The sequence below is a fragment of the Dromaius novaehollandiae genome, chromosome 5 (assembly GCF_036370855.1).
Source record: "Dromaius novaehollandiae isolate bDroNov1 chromosome 5, bDroNov1.hap1, whole genome shotgun sequence".
Taxonomy (NCBI): Eukaryota; Metazoa; Chordata; class Aves; order Casuariiformes; family Dromaiidae; genus Dromaius; species Dromaius novaehollandiae.
The window spans coordinates 18,205,117-18,223,525 of NC_088102.1; the positions used below are offsets into that span (position 1 = coordinate 18,205,117).

The 18,409-nt window shown below is 46.5% G+C and overlaps 2 protein-coding genes across 3 annotated transcripts in view; one reads left to right on the forward strand and one right to left on the reverse strand.

The window, feature by feature from the left end:
* The window catches only part of ASB2 (ankyrin repeat and SOCS box containing 2), a 94,210-nt gene extending 87,069 nt beyond the window's left edge, over nucleotides 1-7,141 (forward strand). For both annotated transcript variants that reach the window (XM_026111615.2, XM_064512144.1), the window contains 2 exons: nucleotides 1,755-1,908; nucleotides 3,231-7,141. In XM_026111615.2, the coding sequence (XP_025967400.2) occupies nucleotides 1,755-1,908; nucleotides 3,231-3,367 (291 nt within the window). In that variant the 3' untranslated portion in view covers nucleotides 3,368-7,141. The remainder of the gene's footprint in view (nucleotides 1-1,754; nucleotides 1,909-3,230) is intronic.
* Nucleotides 7,142-10,026: 2,885 nt separating this feature from the next.
* FAM181A (family with sequence similarity 181 member A) lies at nucleotides 10,027-10,949 on the reverse strand. The gene has a single exon (XM_026112501.2). The coding sequence runs from the start codon at nucleotides 10,903-10,905 to the stop codon at nucleotides 10,027-10,029; it is 879 nt and encodes a 292-aa protein (XP_025968286.2). The 5' UTR covers nucleotides 10,906-10,949.
* Nucleotides 10,950-18,409: the final 7,460 nt, after the last annotated feature.

Here is an 18,409-nt window from a genome sequence, read left to right on the forward strand (position 1 = left end):
AACATATCCTGGGACTAGAATCACTTTTTCTCTGAGAATCCCTTTGCATGTAGTTGCAGGTTTGCGTTGTTTTGTTTTGTTTTGCTTTGCTTCATTTCCTGCAGCAAGTTTTGGAACATTTTTATTCTGGAAAATGTTTTTGTAGACTGAGCTTGTGTGTAGGGCAGAGAGGAAAGGACAGACAAGGTCTGTGGCAGAGACAAGAACAGAACAGTAAGACCCAGTGCTTTATTGCCCTGCGCCTGTGTCCTCCTTTGAACTCAGACATACTGGCTTTACTGCTTGGAGGTGATAGTGCAGATCCCCTGCTTTGCACTTCCCGTGGGCAGCTGCATGGCAATAGCAGGTGCACTGGAGAATCAGGCCTGGATATCCCAAGCTGAACTTTCAGTAATCAGTCCAGGTAGGAAACTGGGTTGTCTCCTGGGATCCTCCCAGTATTTAATTTTCCTAGGAAACATTACATGGGGATGCTTAAGGAAACAAAGTCGGAAGAGTAGTAAACACCTCTGTGAATGCTCTCACTTTAAATAAAATGGGCTTATAATAGTCTGCAGCTTTATTCTTCCCTAGGTGAGCTAATATAATTTTATTTCCAAATGAGAGTATCTACACAAGGGCTTAATGCATTTTGAGTTAGGGCTCATGCAAATACAATCAAATGTGATCTAGTTACAGCAGCTTAAACTGAAAGAGGTTTAGGCTGGTGCCATTTCTTTCCCATTTGGTGTAGGCTCAGAGTGTGCCTGCTGATAGTGTCAGTGACTAAGCTGATGAATGGTAATGGATGGTACTTAAATCACTGTAATTCAATTGGGTTCGGCCATGTGTCTGAGTTCTTGTGTGCAGAGTGTGATTTAATTCATCTTAACTTTCCTGGCTGTTCCCATGCAGATAAGTCACAGATATCTTCATCATATGTGGCACCTTAATAGAGATAGATGAAGCTGTCTAGTATAATACGCATATTTAGACTGAAGTGGAAAGACAAGCCATTTTTTTAAATGAGATGGCTTAAAGTCAGTTTCTTCAGTTTGTTTTTCAGTATCGATATAAGCAGCCCTCCGTGCAAAGGCTCTGAGCTCTGCAGCTCTCACTGGTGGCAACAGAAGTTTTGCCTGATCCAGGATTGAGTAAGGGAGGTGTCTTTGCTCCATGTTAGGCCCAGGATAGTTCTCCTATGTGTGAGTGTAACTGTCTGGGATTCATCTCCCAGACTCGTTTCTAGCAAGGTGTTTGATGCCCAAAAGCTGCAGATACCAGTGGATTCACCAGAGCCAGGAGGTGCTGTGCTCTGCCAAATCTCCTGTTTCCCCAGGGCCTCTTTTGCGCACAGTTGCCCCATAGAGGCCCTCCGAAGATGGAAAGGGACCCAGCACACTCAGTCACAGCACCCTTGACTGTGTGGGTCCTACACCAGCGCAGGGTGAAGCCAGTAGTGCTGCTCTGCCCTCCCATTCCCACGGAAGAAGGACTGTCAGATCCCTGTAAACAATTCAGCATCCTTTGTAAGCTCCAGAGCTAGGAGTCCACTGGGGTTTTGTCTCCTCCTGCTGTGGTGGTAAAGGGGAATTCTGCCCTCAGTCTCAAAAAAGAGGCTTTAGTAGAAGTTTTCTGAGGAAAAACTTGGAATTGTCCTCATTGCTGGTAGAAAGATGGGACAACCAAAGTAGCTGGGGCTGTCACTGTTGTTGTCATTTCCATGGGGTGCACTCATCTCTCACTGACTGTGGTGAATCTGTTTTTTGTTGAAGTTTTGTGACATGGTGTCTGCTCCAGAGATGAGTCGTTGGGCCGGGCCAATTATCGACGTTCTCCTGGATTATGTGGGTAACGTACAGCTCTGTTCCCGACTCAAGGAGCACATAGACAGCTATGAGGACTGGGCTGTCATTAAAGAAAAAGCAGGTATGGTCACCCAGGGAAGAATCCTGCACAGAGTCTCACTGTTGGATTCAAAACTTCAGTCATCATCTCCTCTTATAGTTTCCATTCTTTCTGTTGAAAAGTCCTATAGGTTTTTAAGCTGATTTCTACAGAACCATACTGGATTCATTCCTGTTAAACTCTATAGGATTTTCCTGCTGAGACTGAGTTACATTTGGAGCACGCATGAGGTAGTAGAAATTGCTGGGTTGCCATTGACTCTGTGATGTTAAATTTACAGCAGATATGGATCTGACCCGCTGGGAATGAGCCTTGCCAGTGTAGGAAGGCTCATTTGGGTGAATCTGGGGTGCAGTCAGATTAGGGCAGGTGAGTAATGTGAACATCTCCACACTGGCTCAGCAGGCACTAGTGGCCTTAAAACCACCACTAATACTCTGCACTTCTGAAACAGCATTTTCCGTAGGGATCCAAAGTCTTTCATAGACATTGTCAGAGCCAGTTCCCCAGCACCCAGCTAAACTGCAAAAATATTGAACTTATTTTCAGCAGGGAGGCTGAGTACAGCAAAGCAGCTTGCTTAAATCTTCACAGGAAAATCTGTTGCTGAGTCTGAGATGGGATGCAGCATCCCAGACTCCAGCCCCACCTCCTTCCTTAGGAAGGCTGCCATGGAAGCCAGAGGCATCGTCTCTCTGTTCCGGAAAAAGAAAAGACTTGTTTTGCATTCCTCCTTCTCCTCCCATTTTCCTCTGCTTAATATTTTCCTCCCCATCTTCCTGCACAGCTTCCTGCTCGGCTGTGTCTCCTGTGGGGGCAGCTCCCATGCTAGCCACACTGGGAGGCCATCGCTCCTGGCACTTTGCAAAGCAGGACTTTATGTGGCACTGGCTCTCTGTCACAAGGCTTCCTCCTCACCCCTTTACCCTCTGCCCACACACTTACAAATCTTCCTCTTTCTTTTCTCCTGCAGCAATTCTCTCAGGCCCTCCCAGCACCCTGGGGCTGACATGGTGCATGGCAGAAGGGAAGGGAAGGAGGTGGGAGGAAATCTTGACTGTGCAAAAAGCAGCAGAACAATTCCATATCTCCATTGGCTTCCCCAAAACCATCTGTAAAGGTCCTTGCATGTTCCCCTTCCTGCTGTTTGTGGCCTGTATGGGTGTGCTGTGGCAGGACTCCTTGCAAATCAAGCCGCATCAGCATGCTGGCTGCAGGCAGTGGTTCAGCTGCCAATAACGTTCCCACAGCCTTGGTGTGCTTGCCACTGACCAGACCAAACTGAGCTGTTGCTCTCAAGTTTAAGTTGTTCTGCTCATATCCCTGACCTGTCTCTCCTTCAGAGCCCCCAAGACCTCTTGCCCATCTTTGCCGCATCAAGGTTCGAAGCTTGGTTGGAAGAAATCGCATTAAACTTATTGACACCTTGCCTCTCCCGGACAGACTGATTCGATACTTACAGCATGATTATACGCAGTGACCTTGGGCAAACCAGACACATAGCAGCTTCCTGGCATGGCACCCAGCGTCATCGCAGCGGACAACGGCATGGCGATGGCACACATGCTGCATGGTGGTGAGGAACTGTTGCTGGCCTTGGTCAAGTGCCCTCCAATTACTCAGCTAAAATAAATACACTTTTGGAGCAAAAATGAGAACTAACTGAAACAGTGTGCTAAACACAGGACTATCATTGGTTTTTCCAAGAGAAAACTTGTACGATTCACCTCAGAGCTTGGTCTGCAAAGAAAGGGAAATAAAAACCAGCACTGAAAATGAGTAGTGCTGAAGCAAGTATCAATGAGGAACTAAAAGGTATTTTGGGATCTAGTGGAACTTAGAGTCCTTCCTGTGCTCAGAATTCAGAAATCATCAAGAATCACCATATTTGGAAAAACAATCACATTTCATTCACTGACTGAGATTTTTGTTTTAGTTTCTGTTCTGTGCTTTGGATTTCTGCTCAGTGTGCCGGTTACTAATTCTCTGATACTTTGACACCATCTTGCTAATGCTTTTACTTTCTTTTTTTTTTTTTTTTTTTTTGACCTTTCTTTTCGAATAGAGAACGTGATTTCTGAACATTCAAAGCTCAGAACTTTTTAGTAGATTCTTTTTCCCTTGACACAGTACTGTGTAAATATTAGGGGAAACTGAGAAGTGTTGATTCCTTTAAAAGTCAATGGAAGGTTTATTTAAGAAGGATGGAAGAACTGTATTTATGCATAGAAAATACAGTTCATATTGCATTTCATTTGCAAGAAATAGGTGAAATTCTGTTTGAGAGAATTTTCTAGACTGGGGATTTGAAAGCAACTCTGAGCTCATTTTTTGGGTGTAAGTTAGAAGTAGTTGCACTGAAAACGGTAGCTTTACTCTGTCTTGAAGCTGGTGTCAGAAAAGAACGAAGCCCTAGAGAAACATGAACCAACAGTGATGCAGTGGGGAGAGGCAAGGTACATAGGGATATGCAACCTTGTTAAACCAACTTTGTCTGTTGCTATGCTAGATCTTACTGTCCCCATGAAACCCAGCCTCTCTTACCTCCTTGGACTACTGTGGCTATGAGAATACTATTACTGGAAGAAGAGAGATTATTTCAAAATGATGAAGCTCAAACTTTGAGATTTATAAAAATGAATACCCAGAATTAGACTTCCAAAGCCTTATTCAGGTGCCTGAACAATGTGAAGTTGCTTACACCAGGTGTAGTTCCACTGAAGCCCATGGGGCCACATTTGGTGTCAGATATTACTGAAGTAGGATAAAAGTCTTAGTATTTAGCCCTGAGTTTCCTGACTTTGGGAGTTCAGAGTATCTCTTAGCTCCCTTTGACACTGATGAAAGTTATTATCTCAGCTTCTTTGAAAATTAGGTCACTTATTTACAGCTCAGATCCACAACTGATTTATAGCAGCTTAACAAGTTACCATCTATCAGCTGAACTGCTATAATTGTCCGTGAAATTCTTTTATTGAGGTTTTTAACAAGTCACATTCCCTCACAGCTGGGGAGGCTGAGGAGCTCACAAACACTTATTGGCAGTGACTACAGCTCCGTTGACAGGTGTGACTTGCTGAACCACTGTGATCTCATGTGTGCCTCAGTCCCAATCAGACACCTAAGTAATGATGGAAGAACCAAAATATGGCGCCATATCTTTGCAGATCTCATGCTAGAAGCACTCTGGTCCTTATCTTAGAAAACAAAGGAGCTATGCACTATGGTTTGGTTGGATTCCCACCAGAGATTTGACAGATATGTTTTCCTTGTTGGGTGGTGTACCGTCCATGGAATCAGGCAGAACAATAAGTAGAGAAAATGTGTTGCACCAAGATTTCTTTGTGTGGAGTTTTACACCTTAACAAAGGCTAAAACTGTGTCGCACACATGCAGACCAATTTGGGCACAGAAGTTTAGACTGTGAAATGGATTGGCATGAAATGTGCTTAGCACTTGTGGATGTGAGCAGAAGCAGAAACGTTTACAGCTAGTGTACTCTATCCATAGCTGTCTCCTTCTCAAATACAAAAGCAATTGAAAAACGAACACAGTTTCAATTCAGACTGAACTGTGATCTTCTTGCAAAGCTTTGGAAAGTCAACTGAGATTTCTCCACTGTTGAAATTTTGTCCGGCAACTTCCTTTATTACCAGTTTGGGATCTGCCTGCTTGTCCCAAAGCACGAACCCCAACACTCTTGCATGGTGGGAGGGAGGTGCTCAGAGGGGAGCTGTGCTGTCCTCTCATCCAGACCCATGGTAGGCTCAGTCCTGCGGCACACAGGCACTCCATCAGGCTCAGAAGATGGAGCCTCCCGGTCACACCAGTTAGGAGCTGGCCGCCAGTGTTCTCAGTACTGAGAACAGCTGCCCGAATGGGCCACTAAAACTCTCTTCTGGGTTTTGGGAGTCTGTCCCTGCAGACCAACACTTTAGAAAATATGTTCATACCTCAAGCAAAAAGAAGAAAAGAAAAAAAAAAAAGCATCTTTGTTCCCTATGTGCTGTACTGCCTAGAAAAGACTGTCCCAGGCCACTCCAGACACCTCATGGCAGTGAGCAGGGCAGCTTTCCTGAGCTGTGATCATGGAGATGCCTTATAAACCACACCAGGGAACTGCTCCAGGCTAATAAAATACTGGGTGGAGGGAAAGGGAATGAGGATGGGAATTCTGTAGGCCAGTATTGCCTGGCAGAGACTATGTCCTTAAGCATTTGTTCGGTGCGCAGTGACAGCCCTGGAGACCGCTGGCTGACAAAAGGTTTTGAAATCACCATCTGCATGTATACACCACAAGGATGGGCTTTCATAAACAATCCCAAGCTGAGAATTTCCCCTGAACCAAAATCATTACATATACAAAAGTCTCAAAAATAACAATTTTTTTTTAATTTCCTTGGAAAGTTGAAACTGGGTTTGAGTGGAGCAAATATGCAGCATCCATTTCTTCAGCCAAGGAATATTCATGTAGACTGGGAAAGCCATGTTCTCGTACCTCTCAAACATTCGTCCTGACCAGGAGTATCACTGAGCTGGAGAGCGTTAATCTGATGTGGAAGTACCGCAACTGCGAGAAGAATAAGGGCACACTTTGCACAGAAACTGTGGAGAAATGAGTCTCTGAGAGGGTGAATCTACTAATTACAATATTATCATATCCTTTCTGCTTGATCCTTACTGAAAATCTTTACACAGTCAGTTTACATTTATTTGCACTGAAATAGAGCTGGCTACCTCTTACACACTGACCGCTTACACAAGTATTTCATGTGTGATACTGAATCTGCACAAATTCAGTGTGGATTTAATACATCTGTCTAGAAGTTACTGTGAAATGGCAAATGCCAAACAACCCAAACAAACAAGGCTTTGTAACCAGATCAGTGCTTGCAGTGCAGGGTATAAAGTGGTTTATTTTTACCGAGCGTAATAGACTTCTTCAGAGATTATGACTTTTTCTGAAATGTCCTAGGAGTATTTCATGACCAGGTTATTGTACTTTTTCTTTCTTTTTCTTTCTTTTTTTTTTTTTTACTGCAACATGTGCAATTCACTTTATGTTCTTGTGCACTTTTTTGAATTTTTATTTTATTTTGTATGAAAGCCTTTTCATTCACCTCTCCCTTCCCATTATTTATAAAAGCTATTGTGGTGTTAACAGTTTAAATTTGCATTGTTGTAGTAAATAGCAGCTCTTGAATGTTATATTTCCATCTTTCAAAGTATGAATAAACAAGTAGATTCTGAAGGACTACCAGCTGTCCTGAATAGCCACATTGAATAACTTAGCACAAAAATAGCCAGGAAAAGTCTGAATCAGTCCAAGCTTGAACAATTAATAATTTTGAAGGTAATCTCAGGGGTGAGAGAACAGCAAGCATTGCGAGCAAGGAGACAGAGTTGCAATTCTTTGCAAATCTTTTGGAAAGTCTCACACATCCCCATTCAGTGATTTCAGTTACCCTTAAAACTTGTCTTCTGTTCATTTGCATTTTACTGCACTGCTGCTCTAGTTCTTAGGGTGCACCAGAGCACTACCAAAGGCCTAGAGCCTACCCTGGGCTGGTGAGAGAAGTCCCATTTCCTGAAGATTTTAGGGATTTTAGAATGTAACATCTGTCTGAATCTGAGGGTCAGTACATAAATATCTGTGTGTCAGAGGTCACTTGGAGCAGTCTGGTTCAACCCTTCCTCTTAACTTAAAAACATACTATTCTACTACATGTAAAGCATACAGCCACACACTTTCAAAATAAGACAGAGTTTAAAAGAAGAAAAAGCAGAACAAAATAATTCCAAAACGTTTGAAACTTGGTTTGAACTTTCTTCTTTTTCTGGATTCCTTCAGAAATAAAATTTCTGCAGAAGCTATACACTTTTGCAACTATTTCAATTTTGATGGAAATCCATACTCTGGTGTAATATGCAGCACTTCCAAGTTTGTCTCCTGAACTCAGCCAGGAGCGCTTGGCCACAGCGATCACTGCAATACCTGTGGGTTTTCCATGACCTGCTCTCTCACCCAGCTGGAAATCCAGAGTGATGCCAAGGATGCTACTGTGCAGTGACACCCCTGAGACAGAGTTTAGCATCTGTATTACAAAAGTGACACAAGGCTATGTATGTGAGAAAATGTTGCTATTTCCATGTAAAGAAATCCCTTTGCTATAGCTCTGCAAATTCAGAGCCATAATTCTCCCACTGAATTAAAAGGGAGTGCTCTCTCTAATTTCTGTTTGAGTAAGGGAGGGACACAGTCTCCTCATTTCCCTCCCCTCCTCCCCCAAATACAAAAATCATATCTGCACGTCTGCGTCAGGTGCTAGCTGGGTGCCTCTAACCCTTAGACTTGCTCTTCACCACCCTGCACATTGCATGTAGTCGCAGGCATGTGCTACCAAAGCCACTTCCTGCTGTCTCTCTCCTGTAAGAGTGGTCTACACAGGCTTGATACACATATAAGGTGCTGATACCAGAGAGAAGGCAGTGAAAACCATTTCTGTTGTCACTTTTGGCCTTCTAGACTAGCTCATTACAGCCCTTGATTTCATAGAGGTAAACATGGGTGTGATTCAATGAGAGGTTTAGGAAAAGAATAAGCTACTTTTGGCCAGAGGGTAGTGTATATCCTAATTAAAGTTGCAACCTGGTTATACAACGCCAAGCCCCATCAGAAGATCCACAACTATTCTTTAGAAGGCTTTAAATGCTTATTTGCTTATGACTGCATTGTCCTCAAAAGAAGCTGAGCCTGTTTTCCCCCTCAGTGAGATGCAGAGTAAGAGTCCTAGGGAGCTACGCTAGCTGGGGAATGCGTAGATCAAGGCTGCCTTCTGCTGAATACTGCGAGAAGTTCCCATTAACGCCGGTGGGAGCTGGTTCCGCCCTGGAAGATCAGAGTCCATTCTCTGGCCTTTTTTTCCCCCATAATATACTTCTCTTGACCTCAGTGATTTACAGTATTTACAATATAAATGAATGGATATGTAAGCCTGCAATATTAAACCTTTCAGATCTCATGTTCTGTGACTTAGCACTGCATTATCCATGGGCTTTAGAGATGTTTAACTTAATAATATCCCCCATTAGCTTTTCTAAAGCAACTTCATTAAAGTAATTGAGAAAACACTTTTGTAGTCAGATCTTGTGATTACATCTTAAAATTGGGCAAAATAAAAGATCTCCTCTGCTAGTCAGAAATCAAGGCAGGCTATGCTATACACTTTTCTACCATACTTTATATTTTTGTATTCAGCAAATTACCTGCTTTGTCATTTGTGCCATTGACACTCAGAAATTAATTCTGCTTTGTTTTTAGTAGTCTGACACTAGCTAATTTCCCAGCTTCAGAAGACCTGCTGTTGATCTATATCACTCTGAATTGGCAGGGATTTCAGCCGTCATGTCTAACCACCACTTACAAATAAAATCTGCATCTACTCAGTGGGGCAAAAATAAACAGACTTCATTTGCAGAATGACCAAGATAAAATTACCTCCTTTCTTCCTTTATTTTTTTTAATTCTCTCAATATTTACATATAAGAAGAGCTTAAATCAATTTACAAATGTGGTTTCTACATTAAATACTGTCCTTCCAGTCTCTTGCATGCCAAAGGAAGTGACCCAAGTATCTTGACTTCTCTGGAATTACTTTAAAGCACAAAAACTGTTTCAATGGGTTTAATTCATTTCATTTTACTGCTGTGGCTGCAGGGCAACCCCAGAAAGATGTTCCCACATGGAGGAGGTCTCCTAGGTGTTACAAGTGCAGATTATGAATGGCTCTTAGCCCGACTCGCCATGGCTCAAACAATGCACTTCAATAAAAGAGGCCTGATTTGCCTTGCACTTCATGCCACTGGCTTCGTAAGGCTTATTTCTGATTTACACCCGTGTAGTGAGAGGAGAATCAAGCCCAGATAGATTCACAACCGTTGTTTAATTCACCCCAGCCTGTGCGAGAGGAACCCCGCAATTGCTGCCCGTCTCCAGACAGAAACCACCTCCTTCCCCGCGCATCGCTCCGCACCGCGATCCGCTCATGACCAGCGCCTTGACGTTACGTTTCAATTCAGTTTAAGGAGCTATTGTATTCAAAGTCACACCCCCCCCCGGCTCTTACCCCCCCCCCCCAGCTAAATATAGCCAAAAACATTGAAAATAGGAGGGGGCACGGCTGGCTTGGTGGGGATGGGTTTCAAAACCACGGGCCTGTACAGTTTCTGCCCCGTGCTGTCCGCCTCCTTGCAGAAGTGCTGGACCTCCCCTGGCAGCGCCGTGCTTTTCCGCCACAGCCCCAGGCCCGGGAAGGGCGACGGCGGCAGCGTCCCCGGGGTTTGGTACAGAGGCTGCCCGGGGCACTGGAAGGGGCAGCAGGTCCAGGCAGCCACCCGGCCAGACACGGGTGGCCCCGGCGCCTTGGCAGGGTCCTTCTCGCCGCCACGCTGCACAGGCTCAGGGGGGCTTTCTGGGCTGGCAGCCTCCGGGCTCCTCCTGCTTTTCTTCCCCTCGTAAGGAAGAGGGTCTCCGGAGTTTGGGAGCCCGTCCAGGCCCGCGGGAAAGCTCCTGGCCAGCAGGCTCTGCGCCGGCCGCGGCTCTTCCCAGAAGGAGGCAGGCAGCTGTCTCTTCCTCATCGGCACCTGGTCTGGCCTGGCGGGCTCGGGGTTTTGCTCCTGCAGAACCTGCTCCCCGGAGAAGGTCTCCTCCACCTCGGCTGTCCCCAGCGCCTTCTCGGCGGCAGCTCTGCAGTGGTGGCTGGAGTCGGGCGCCTCGGGCTGGGGGACGTGACTCCTCTCCTCCGCGCCCCGCTTCATGCTGCACTCCGCGGACTTGCTGGGGTGGCACCGTGGGATCCTGGAGTACTTCTGGGAAAACCTTTTGAGCTGTTTCTGCAAATATTTTCTGTGGTCAACCGACCGGCGGCAAGGAGCGGATTTATCCAGAGCCGCTTTGATGTCACTTGAGGCCAGGTTGACGAAATTCAGGAGGGTTTTTACCTCACTGTCTGATGCCATTTCACAGAATGCAGCTTGCGGAGATTTCCATTAAAAGTTTATAATCCTTCTCTTCAAACTTTGGCAAACCTGTGAAACATGATGGGCAGATTTAGAGTGCGAAGCATCGAAAAGCACCAAGCAAACTGGGGCGAGATGGGGGGAGGAAGAAACATGTCAAACTTCTCAACTAAACAAGCGAGTTGTCAGCTCGCTCCCGTGCGGGCAGACTTTGCGAGCGTTGCCCCGCGCTCGCAGCCCGGCGTCCCCGGCATCGCTGCCCAGGCACACGCAGACGCGGGGATTGGCTTGCTCGTGCCGGAGAGGCCGATGGTTAATCTCGTTAGATAACATTTAAATCACCCGCAGAAGCCTCGGGAGCAATTCCCGCGTCCCCGTAGCTGAGCACAGGCACTCACCCGGGCGCGCAGGAGGTTGTCTCACCCGCGCCGGCCGCTACTGTAGCACTGCTGAGACGAGCCCCCTTCCCCGGCTAATCTTGTTACGCAGGTTATACACTACCAACCTTTACAGAAGCAGCCGGAGCCGCGAGTGTTTAGAAGCAGTTTAGCAAGCACTTGAGTAAGCTGAATGAATATCGACTCCGTCTAGTTCGGGGGCTTTCTCAGGCCAATCAGAAGCCACTTTGCCAAATACAAAGCATCCCAATCAGGCATTAGCCTCCCCGTTCTCACATTCTTTGCCATCACAAATTGTTGCCATGGGGACAGCCACAGAAAGACAGCTAATAAATACAACCATTTCCCTGCGATTTCTACCATTCTCCCCTATTCTCTTCACCCCTACTAAGGCCTTTTTTTTAAAAAAAGACACAATCCAAAGAGAAAATGCTGATGATGAGCTAAGAAAGTTTAGACACCCTATTCTTTGCACTCCCCGAAGCTGTCTGGGGGCTGATACTAACCATGCTTCATTGGCACAGGACAATGTAATACGGGGGACCAGGCTAGCCTACTTTTAACCGTTCCCCATCAGAGCCTTTTTTTTTTTTTTTTTAGGGGAGGATGATGTCAGAAAAAGGTAGGAAAGGAACAAATCTCTAAAGAGATGTGCAGATATCCATGGAAAGGGAGCTTGAGCGCTCAAGAATCTTGTCTTTATGTTTGCCCCCTCAATTGAGTTACACAAAAGCTGAATTACCCATTCAAACTACCCGGACAAAAGGATGGAGTTGGATAGTACTCTTGCATCTGTAGTCAAACAGTTAGAGACTTAAATCGAGTCGTCATGATGGAGAAAGAGTTAGACAAAGCCCATAGAATTGCCATCAGCAAACATTTTCCTGTGTCATATTAGTGGGTCTCCATGACTCCCCCTGGCCTGGGGACAATAGCACAAGTTTGCACACTCGACTACTGTCACCCTGCCAACGCTGGCAAGGAGCAGAAACAGGACAATCCTTTAAGGGGAAAGCATGCCCGCTGCAGGGAAGGTAAGAAGAGAGGGAAGAAAAGGCGTGTGAAATGCTAATTGAGCTGCTTCCTTTACTGATCCAGTTATGCGACTCCTCCGCCTTCTTGCAGGGTTGTCCTAAGGGGTGGCAATAACTTAATAGCACAGTAAAACCGGGAGTCCCACGATGCATACCCTCTTGTCCGGGAGAAGAGGAGAGCAGGGAGGCCTGTCCTCGGTGCACCCAGGGCATGCCAGCGGTGCAGAGCTCGTGCCAGCCTGCATGCCAGCCCTGAGACCCACTGCCTCACCACAGGCCAGAGCATGCGGGGGCTCCATCGCCAGTCTTGCTTTCCAGCCTCTGACAGCCTGCAGTGCCTTGGAGATGCAAACAGCTGTAAGGGTCCCAAGTCCCGTGTGTCTTCAGAGAGATGCATGTGGACTCTGGGGCCAAAAGCACCCATATATCACTGTGGGGAAAGCAGTGTCAGAGGTCTAGTCCACCTCCATTCTGCAAGTAAAAGCTACATTGCTGATGTGTGGCCTCAAAGGCCTGAGCACAAAAGCCTGCCAACCACATTTTATGCCCATTTTACTATATTTCTTTTACTTTGGCTTTCCTTGGAGCAGGAGAATGATCCGGACTGGCCGTTTTATGACACTCTGCAGCTCAGCAGAGCTCAGCAGGTTGCACGAGGCCTTAGAGACAACTCCTCAGTGGTCCGTACTGGTGGGCCCAGTGCTGCTGTCCTTATTCACATGGTTTCTCCCAGTCTGGTCTGGGCCACATGTGATGGCTCCAGTGCTCAGGCTGTTTCCAGTCTAGGTCGACCTTCCAGGGCCAGGACATCATGTGGCAGGAGGTGTTGCAAAGCCTTTGACATTGGTGCACACTGTAACATTGCTGCTGATTTGCCACCCCAGGTCTGCCCCTCTCATAGATCGGATGTGCAAGCACTGAAATTAGTTTGCAGCCTTCTTGTGGTGATTCGATGGTAGAAAATCCTGTACCTGGCTGAAGCAGCAGGTGAAGCTGATAGAGCAAGAAGGCCAGTCAGAAAGCTTTCCTCTAGCTGATGAGGACACTAGCGTTTCTTTTCTCATAATTTCTATTCCGCAAGCAATTCCTTCCATGGAAGACCTAGTGTAGCTGACCCTGTGCCTGCTGCACCCTCCATCAAGTGCATTACACCATCATGCAAATCCCTTTGTAATCTTCTCCCTTCAGTTCCTTTTTTCTGGGCAGTTTCCAGACAACTGCTTGAGCAGCTATTTCCTGATACACTAAGCAGAGCCTGTCCTGTCCGTACCGCACCAATGCCTGATGCAGATTTTTCTTCTGTAGCTGAAGCTACAATGAGAGGTTTTTGTCTAGCTAATTTAAAGAAATGCGTATGAAGGCATCACTGTTTGAAGAAACAAACTGCCTCCTGTGCTTGAAGAGCATTTGAACCCAGCCTGGGCATCGCATTACATGATGCAATCTCCTGATAGATGAGCTTGTTGGTTATTCAAGGATGCGGAAAGGATGCAGAGATGTGACACAATTGTCTAGGGGGAAAGGAGTGTCTCAGGTTGTCAATGAACTGTGTCTTCAGAGGGCTGGGAAACTCATGTCACATCCTATGAGACACTATATCTGCCTGTGGCCCCAGGGCTGGGCTCTGAGCCTGAGGGCTGAGAGTTCAGTAAGGCTGAAGAAGGTGGATATGGCTCACCGGTCCACGAGAGGTGGTGCAAGCTCAAGAGAAGGGAAACCCCAGCTTCCCTCTCCAGCACACCCTCTGCTACAAGTCCTTTCCCACCCCCAGGCCTGGCCATTCCCATCTCCTTCGGGAACCACTGCCTGGGGCACTGCCCTGTGGGCATCTGGGCATAGTGTGCCTGCAGGCCTGCCATCTGCCCCGGCTGCAGTTCCTCCCTGTTTATCCCAAGGGTGGCCACAGAGGCTGAATGCCAGCCCAGCCCTCTATTTCCTGGACAGTGCTTAGTCCCTCCCCAAGTGTCTGGCGTTACGGCCCCAGGGCTTTGGCCGTTCCTGTTTTCCCCCCTGTCCTGCCGCCACTGCAGAGGAGAGCCCTCCATGGGAAGGCTGCGCTTGCCACTCCGGCATCCTGTTCCCCTGCAGCTGGATAACAACGGGGAGCTGAGGAGGAGTGAACCAGCAAGTGGGATTTAAAAACAGAGCAACCCGCCCTTTCAAGGTCAGACTCAGGTTGAGCTGCACAGGGTTTTCTCTAAGAGGCCACCGGAGCCCTTTTGTTCCTCTCTGCTCTCGCCATGTTCATCCCAATGTACATGTGAAAGGAACAATTAACAATAGGGCACTCCTCTCCGAGGATCCAATGCACTTTGAAGTGTCCACCAACCAAAGGGTCCAGAATGATACATCATTTTCCACTGTGAACATGTCAAACGAGTACAGCAATTGAAAAAATGTCTCCACATGCCTTCCCAGCATGCAGACAGGGACCAGCTGGAGAGCCACTTCATATCTGACATGTCACCCCCTGACAGCTGTCTTCTTGGGAATTTTTGGTATGTGAAGTTTTGTATTTTCTTTTTTTTTGTTAAGCAGCGCACAAGATTAAATTAGCTTGCTTTAAGGCTGCAGCCAGGCCTCTCCTGAACGTGCAGCATTTCCTTAAAGACTGAATAAAGGAGAGAGAAAAGAAGATTTTCCTACACAGAAATACCTGGGAAATTTTTTTAAAGTGTCACTCATTGTAAATGATGTCAACCTTTAGCCATTTCTATACCAAAACCTCCCACTGCTTATTTCCACACTGAGGGCCCCTTTCAGTGAAGGTATTCCAGCATCAGTCTGACTTGAAGTGCGTGAACAGACCCAGTAAACTCAATGCATTGCCATTAAATTGGGCAGTGATAGTTAAGCAGTGAGTGTACTGAGCAGTTCTAATAACATGAATATGCAAATCACTGGTGTTATTTTTAATGGCCTGTAAAGCAAAGAGCAGCTTAGTGAACAGCTAGGCAGTATAGAGACTGTACAGAAGTTACTGTTTTGACATTAGTTTAATCAAGATTTCTTTTTTCCCTGTAAAAGAGCAGTTGTTTTCAGCCCTGGCCTGAGCAGTAGGTGATGTTGTCTGGTTTACCCCACAGATAAAAAAACAGGCTAGTGCACATCACAGTGCTGTTAAACTCTGCAGGCAGAGCTGGGTGGGGTCCGGGCTGCCAGTGGGGGTCTGGTTGGTATCAGTGCGGTGCTGCCCCAGTATCAATATATTGCACATTGTCACCTGCCCGTGCTTGTGCCACTCGCCGGGGGTAAGACCTCCATGGGACACGCAGGGCAGGGCATCAGGCAGGGAGGCAAAAATTGGGTTCTCTTCTGGCAAGCGGCTGGCACACGAGCACTGATATCAGCTCTCGGTGGCTTCTCGCCACTCCCTGGTCTGGGGTGAGTAAGTATCTACATGTCTGAGGTTCATGTCTGTATGGTAAGTGCTGTGATCCTCATCTCTTCTTCAGGAGTATTAACTAGGGAATCTCTGTTAATTAAAAAAAAGAAAAAGGCTTTCACATTTTTACCTAAAAAGTAAGATTTCTTAACAATGGTTAAAATGTTTTCTTTCGAATTTCCCCTGAGGTTTCACTTGCTTTGATTTTCAAGGAGAGGGAAGGTGAGTCAAAGTGGAGCAAAAATAAGAGAGAAAACTCACACTTTTGGGTTACATACACCAGTGATGTCTAACAGTTTTCCTTTTGTCTCTCTAAATAGACAGAAAGGGTATAAGGGAATTTTAAACCTGGAACCCTTCAGGTGACATGTGAGAGCTGTTCCTCAGGGGTCCTGGTTTTAGGTTTTTTGTTGGTGCTGGCACAAGAAGCGGAGGGATGTTAATGACGTGCTGATAGAACGAAAATGAACGGTGTTATTAAGCATCATCCTGGAAGAACAGGGTGACCTTAGGAGTAAAGGCAATAGCAAAGGACAGAAATATTATAATGCTGGGCCAAGCACCTCAGGGATCGATAGCAAGAACTCCTGCCATGAAGAGACAGATCACCACTGGGAAATGAGAAGGGAAAACCAGGCCATAGGATGACAATGAGCCACCAGCGGAAGCAGCCATGAAAAAGGCAAAAGTGTACTAGCACCCTTATACAGGACACTGCTGAGCCTTTTTCTGGAATATTGTGTATAATTCAAAAAAGACAAATCTAAAGTGAAGGAAAGACAGAGAAGGGCTACTGGAAGCTACTAGGGAGCAGACTCTCTTGCACAAGGAGACTAAAAGAGATGGTTTTGCTTCCTATAGCAAAGCCAAGGCTCAGAAGTTGTCAGTTGGCCAGGGACAGAAACTTCACTTAGATAAGGTAAAAGACAATGCAGGAAGAGGAGTATAAAGTAGTCCATGACTATTTTTGGTCCAGAAACTAGAAGGTGGTTTCTGAAAATGAGAGAAGTCTCTCTCTCATGCTCCCTCAATCTTTCTCCTCACTTTGCTTGCTCTCCTTGCTTTCCAGCCAATCTCACCTTCCCAGGACTCCAGCAGATGTCCCATAAGGGCATAACTCCAAGTGGAAGGCACTGGTGGTGCTCAGGCCCCCAAACAGGTCATCTGCTGGACTCAGAGCCTCAGCCTGAGATTTGAGCCTGCCCACCGTGGGACCTGCAGATCCATGTTGAAAGGGAAAAAAACTTCTGTTACCTTCATAAATATTGCCGAAGGTGAAATTCATTCATCGAAAAACTGACATGGGCAAAACTAGCAGCCAGGCTCCCAGTCTGAGGATCTGAAGGGCCTCTGGGACGCGTGACCGTGACTGCAGGTCCACAGTCCCTGCCGCCAAACCCTGAGAGATGGCTGAAGACGTGCATATGATGGTTGCTGACAGACTCCCCACGTGCCTCCCTGCCATGCGCCGATACGCAGACTCGTGGTGTGAGAGCAGCAGGTTTCTCACCCTGGCACTAAGGGCTGGATCCTGCACTTCCTGTTCCTGCTCTGAACCTGTGCTCGGGGTAGAAAAGGAGAGACAGTATGGGATTTCTCCACAGACCCGCACTGCCTGGTGGTCCCCTTTGCTCTCACTCCTCGTCTCCTTGCTGGAGTCAACACCTCTCCTCCCAGGAGAAGAGCAACCTGGTATTCCCACAGGATGAAGCTTTGACTCTTTTCCTCTTTTTATTTTTTTTCTCTTGACAACCGGCTTTGACTTGAGTGACATCCCCTCTGCTTTCAATCCCCAACTTTCTGCACTTGGGGACAGACTCTGAGCAGGCACTAGGTGCGGAGGCTGTGCAGAGGAAGGGGGAAGAGGCAGCAGCAGTGAGGAGGGGGCCGCTGCTACCCAGCAGCCTGCCATTCAGGCAGATGGTGGAAGGGTTTGATATGAATAGCTCCTGTCAGTCTCATAGAGCGAACTTTACAATCGTGCTACGTGTTGGACTGCACGTGACTAATGCCATTCTTCTGGAGGCTGCAGGCAGGACACAGCTGGTTCTTTAAGGGAAATTTTGTTTTTCTGGGCAGAAAAAAAAAAACTATTACAAGATCATGGCAGGAGAAGAGTCTGTATCCAATATTACACTTTGTAATTAGACATGATCAAAGCCCTTTCACTGTCTCTCTTTCTGGTAAATCAGATAATGTTTAAAAATGAGCCTGGACTTGGTTTGGTCCTTCTGGAGGTTTAAATCCTCTGTTTCTCCACACAGCAGGTATGCACTGAGCAGCAGCAGCAGGTCCAAATATAGATTTCATTACATAATTCTGGAGTAATTAAGTATTTCAAGATCAGTGACGAGCTGAGTGCCAAATACTACAGGTAGCTTCTGTTAAAGAGAAACAATCCTGCAAAAAGGATTTAAAAACAATACAGACATGAATATACGCATTTGAATAGCTGAAGACCCCCTTTTAAAAGCTGCAAAAAAGAAAATGCACAGTGAGCTCTGGATGGGAAATGAACTTTGGTCTCAAGTCTACAGTGCAGAGAAGCCGTGCCAGAGCAGAAATGCAGTGCCCGTCCTGGACATCCTTCGACTGTTCCGTTTGTTTGGCCAGGGCTTCGCCCAGCATCGCTCCACCTGGACACTTCTGCGACGAAATCACTGCCAGGCACTTAAGGTTCGGGTCCG

What these genes read in the sequence shown, in the direction of transcription:
- FAM181A (XM_026112501.2), bottom strand. Translation starts at nt 10,905, where the DNA reads ATGGCATCAGACAGTGAGGTAAAAACCCTCCTGAATTTCGTCAACCTG.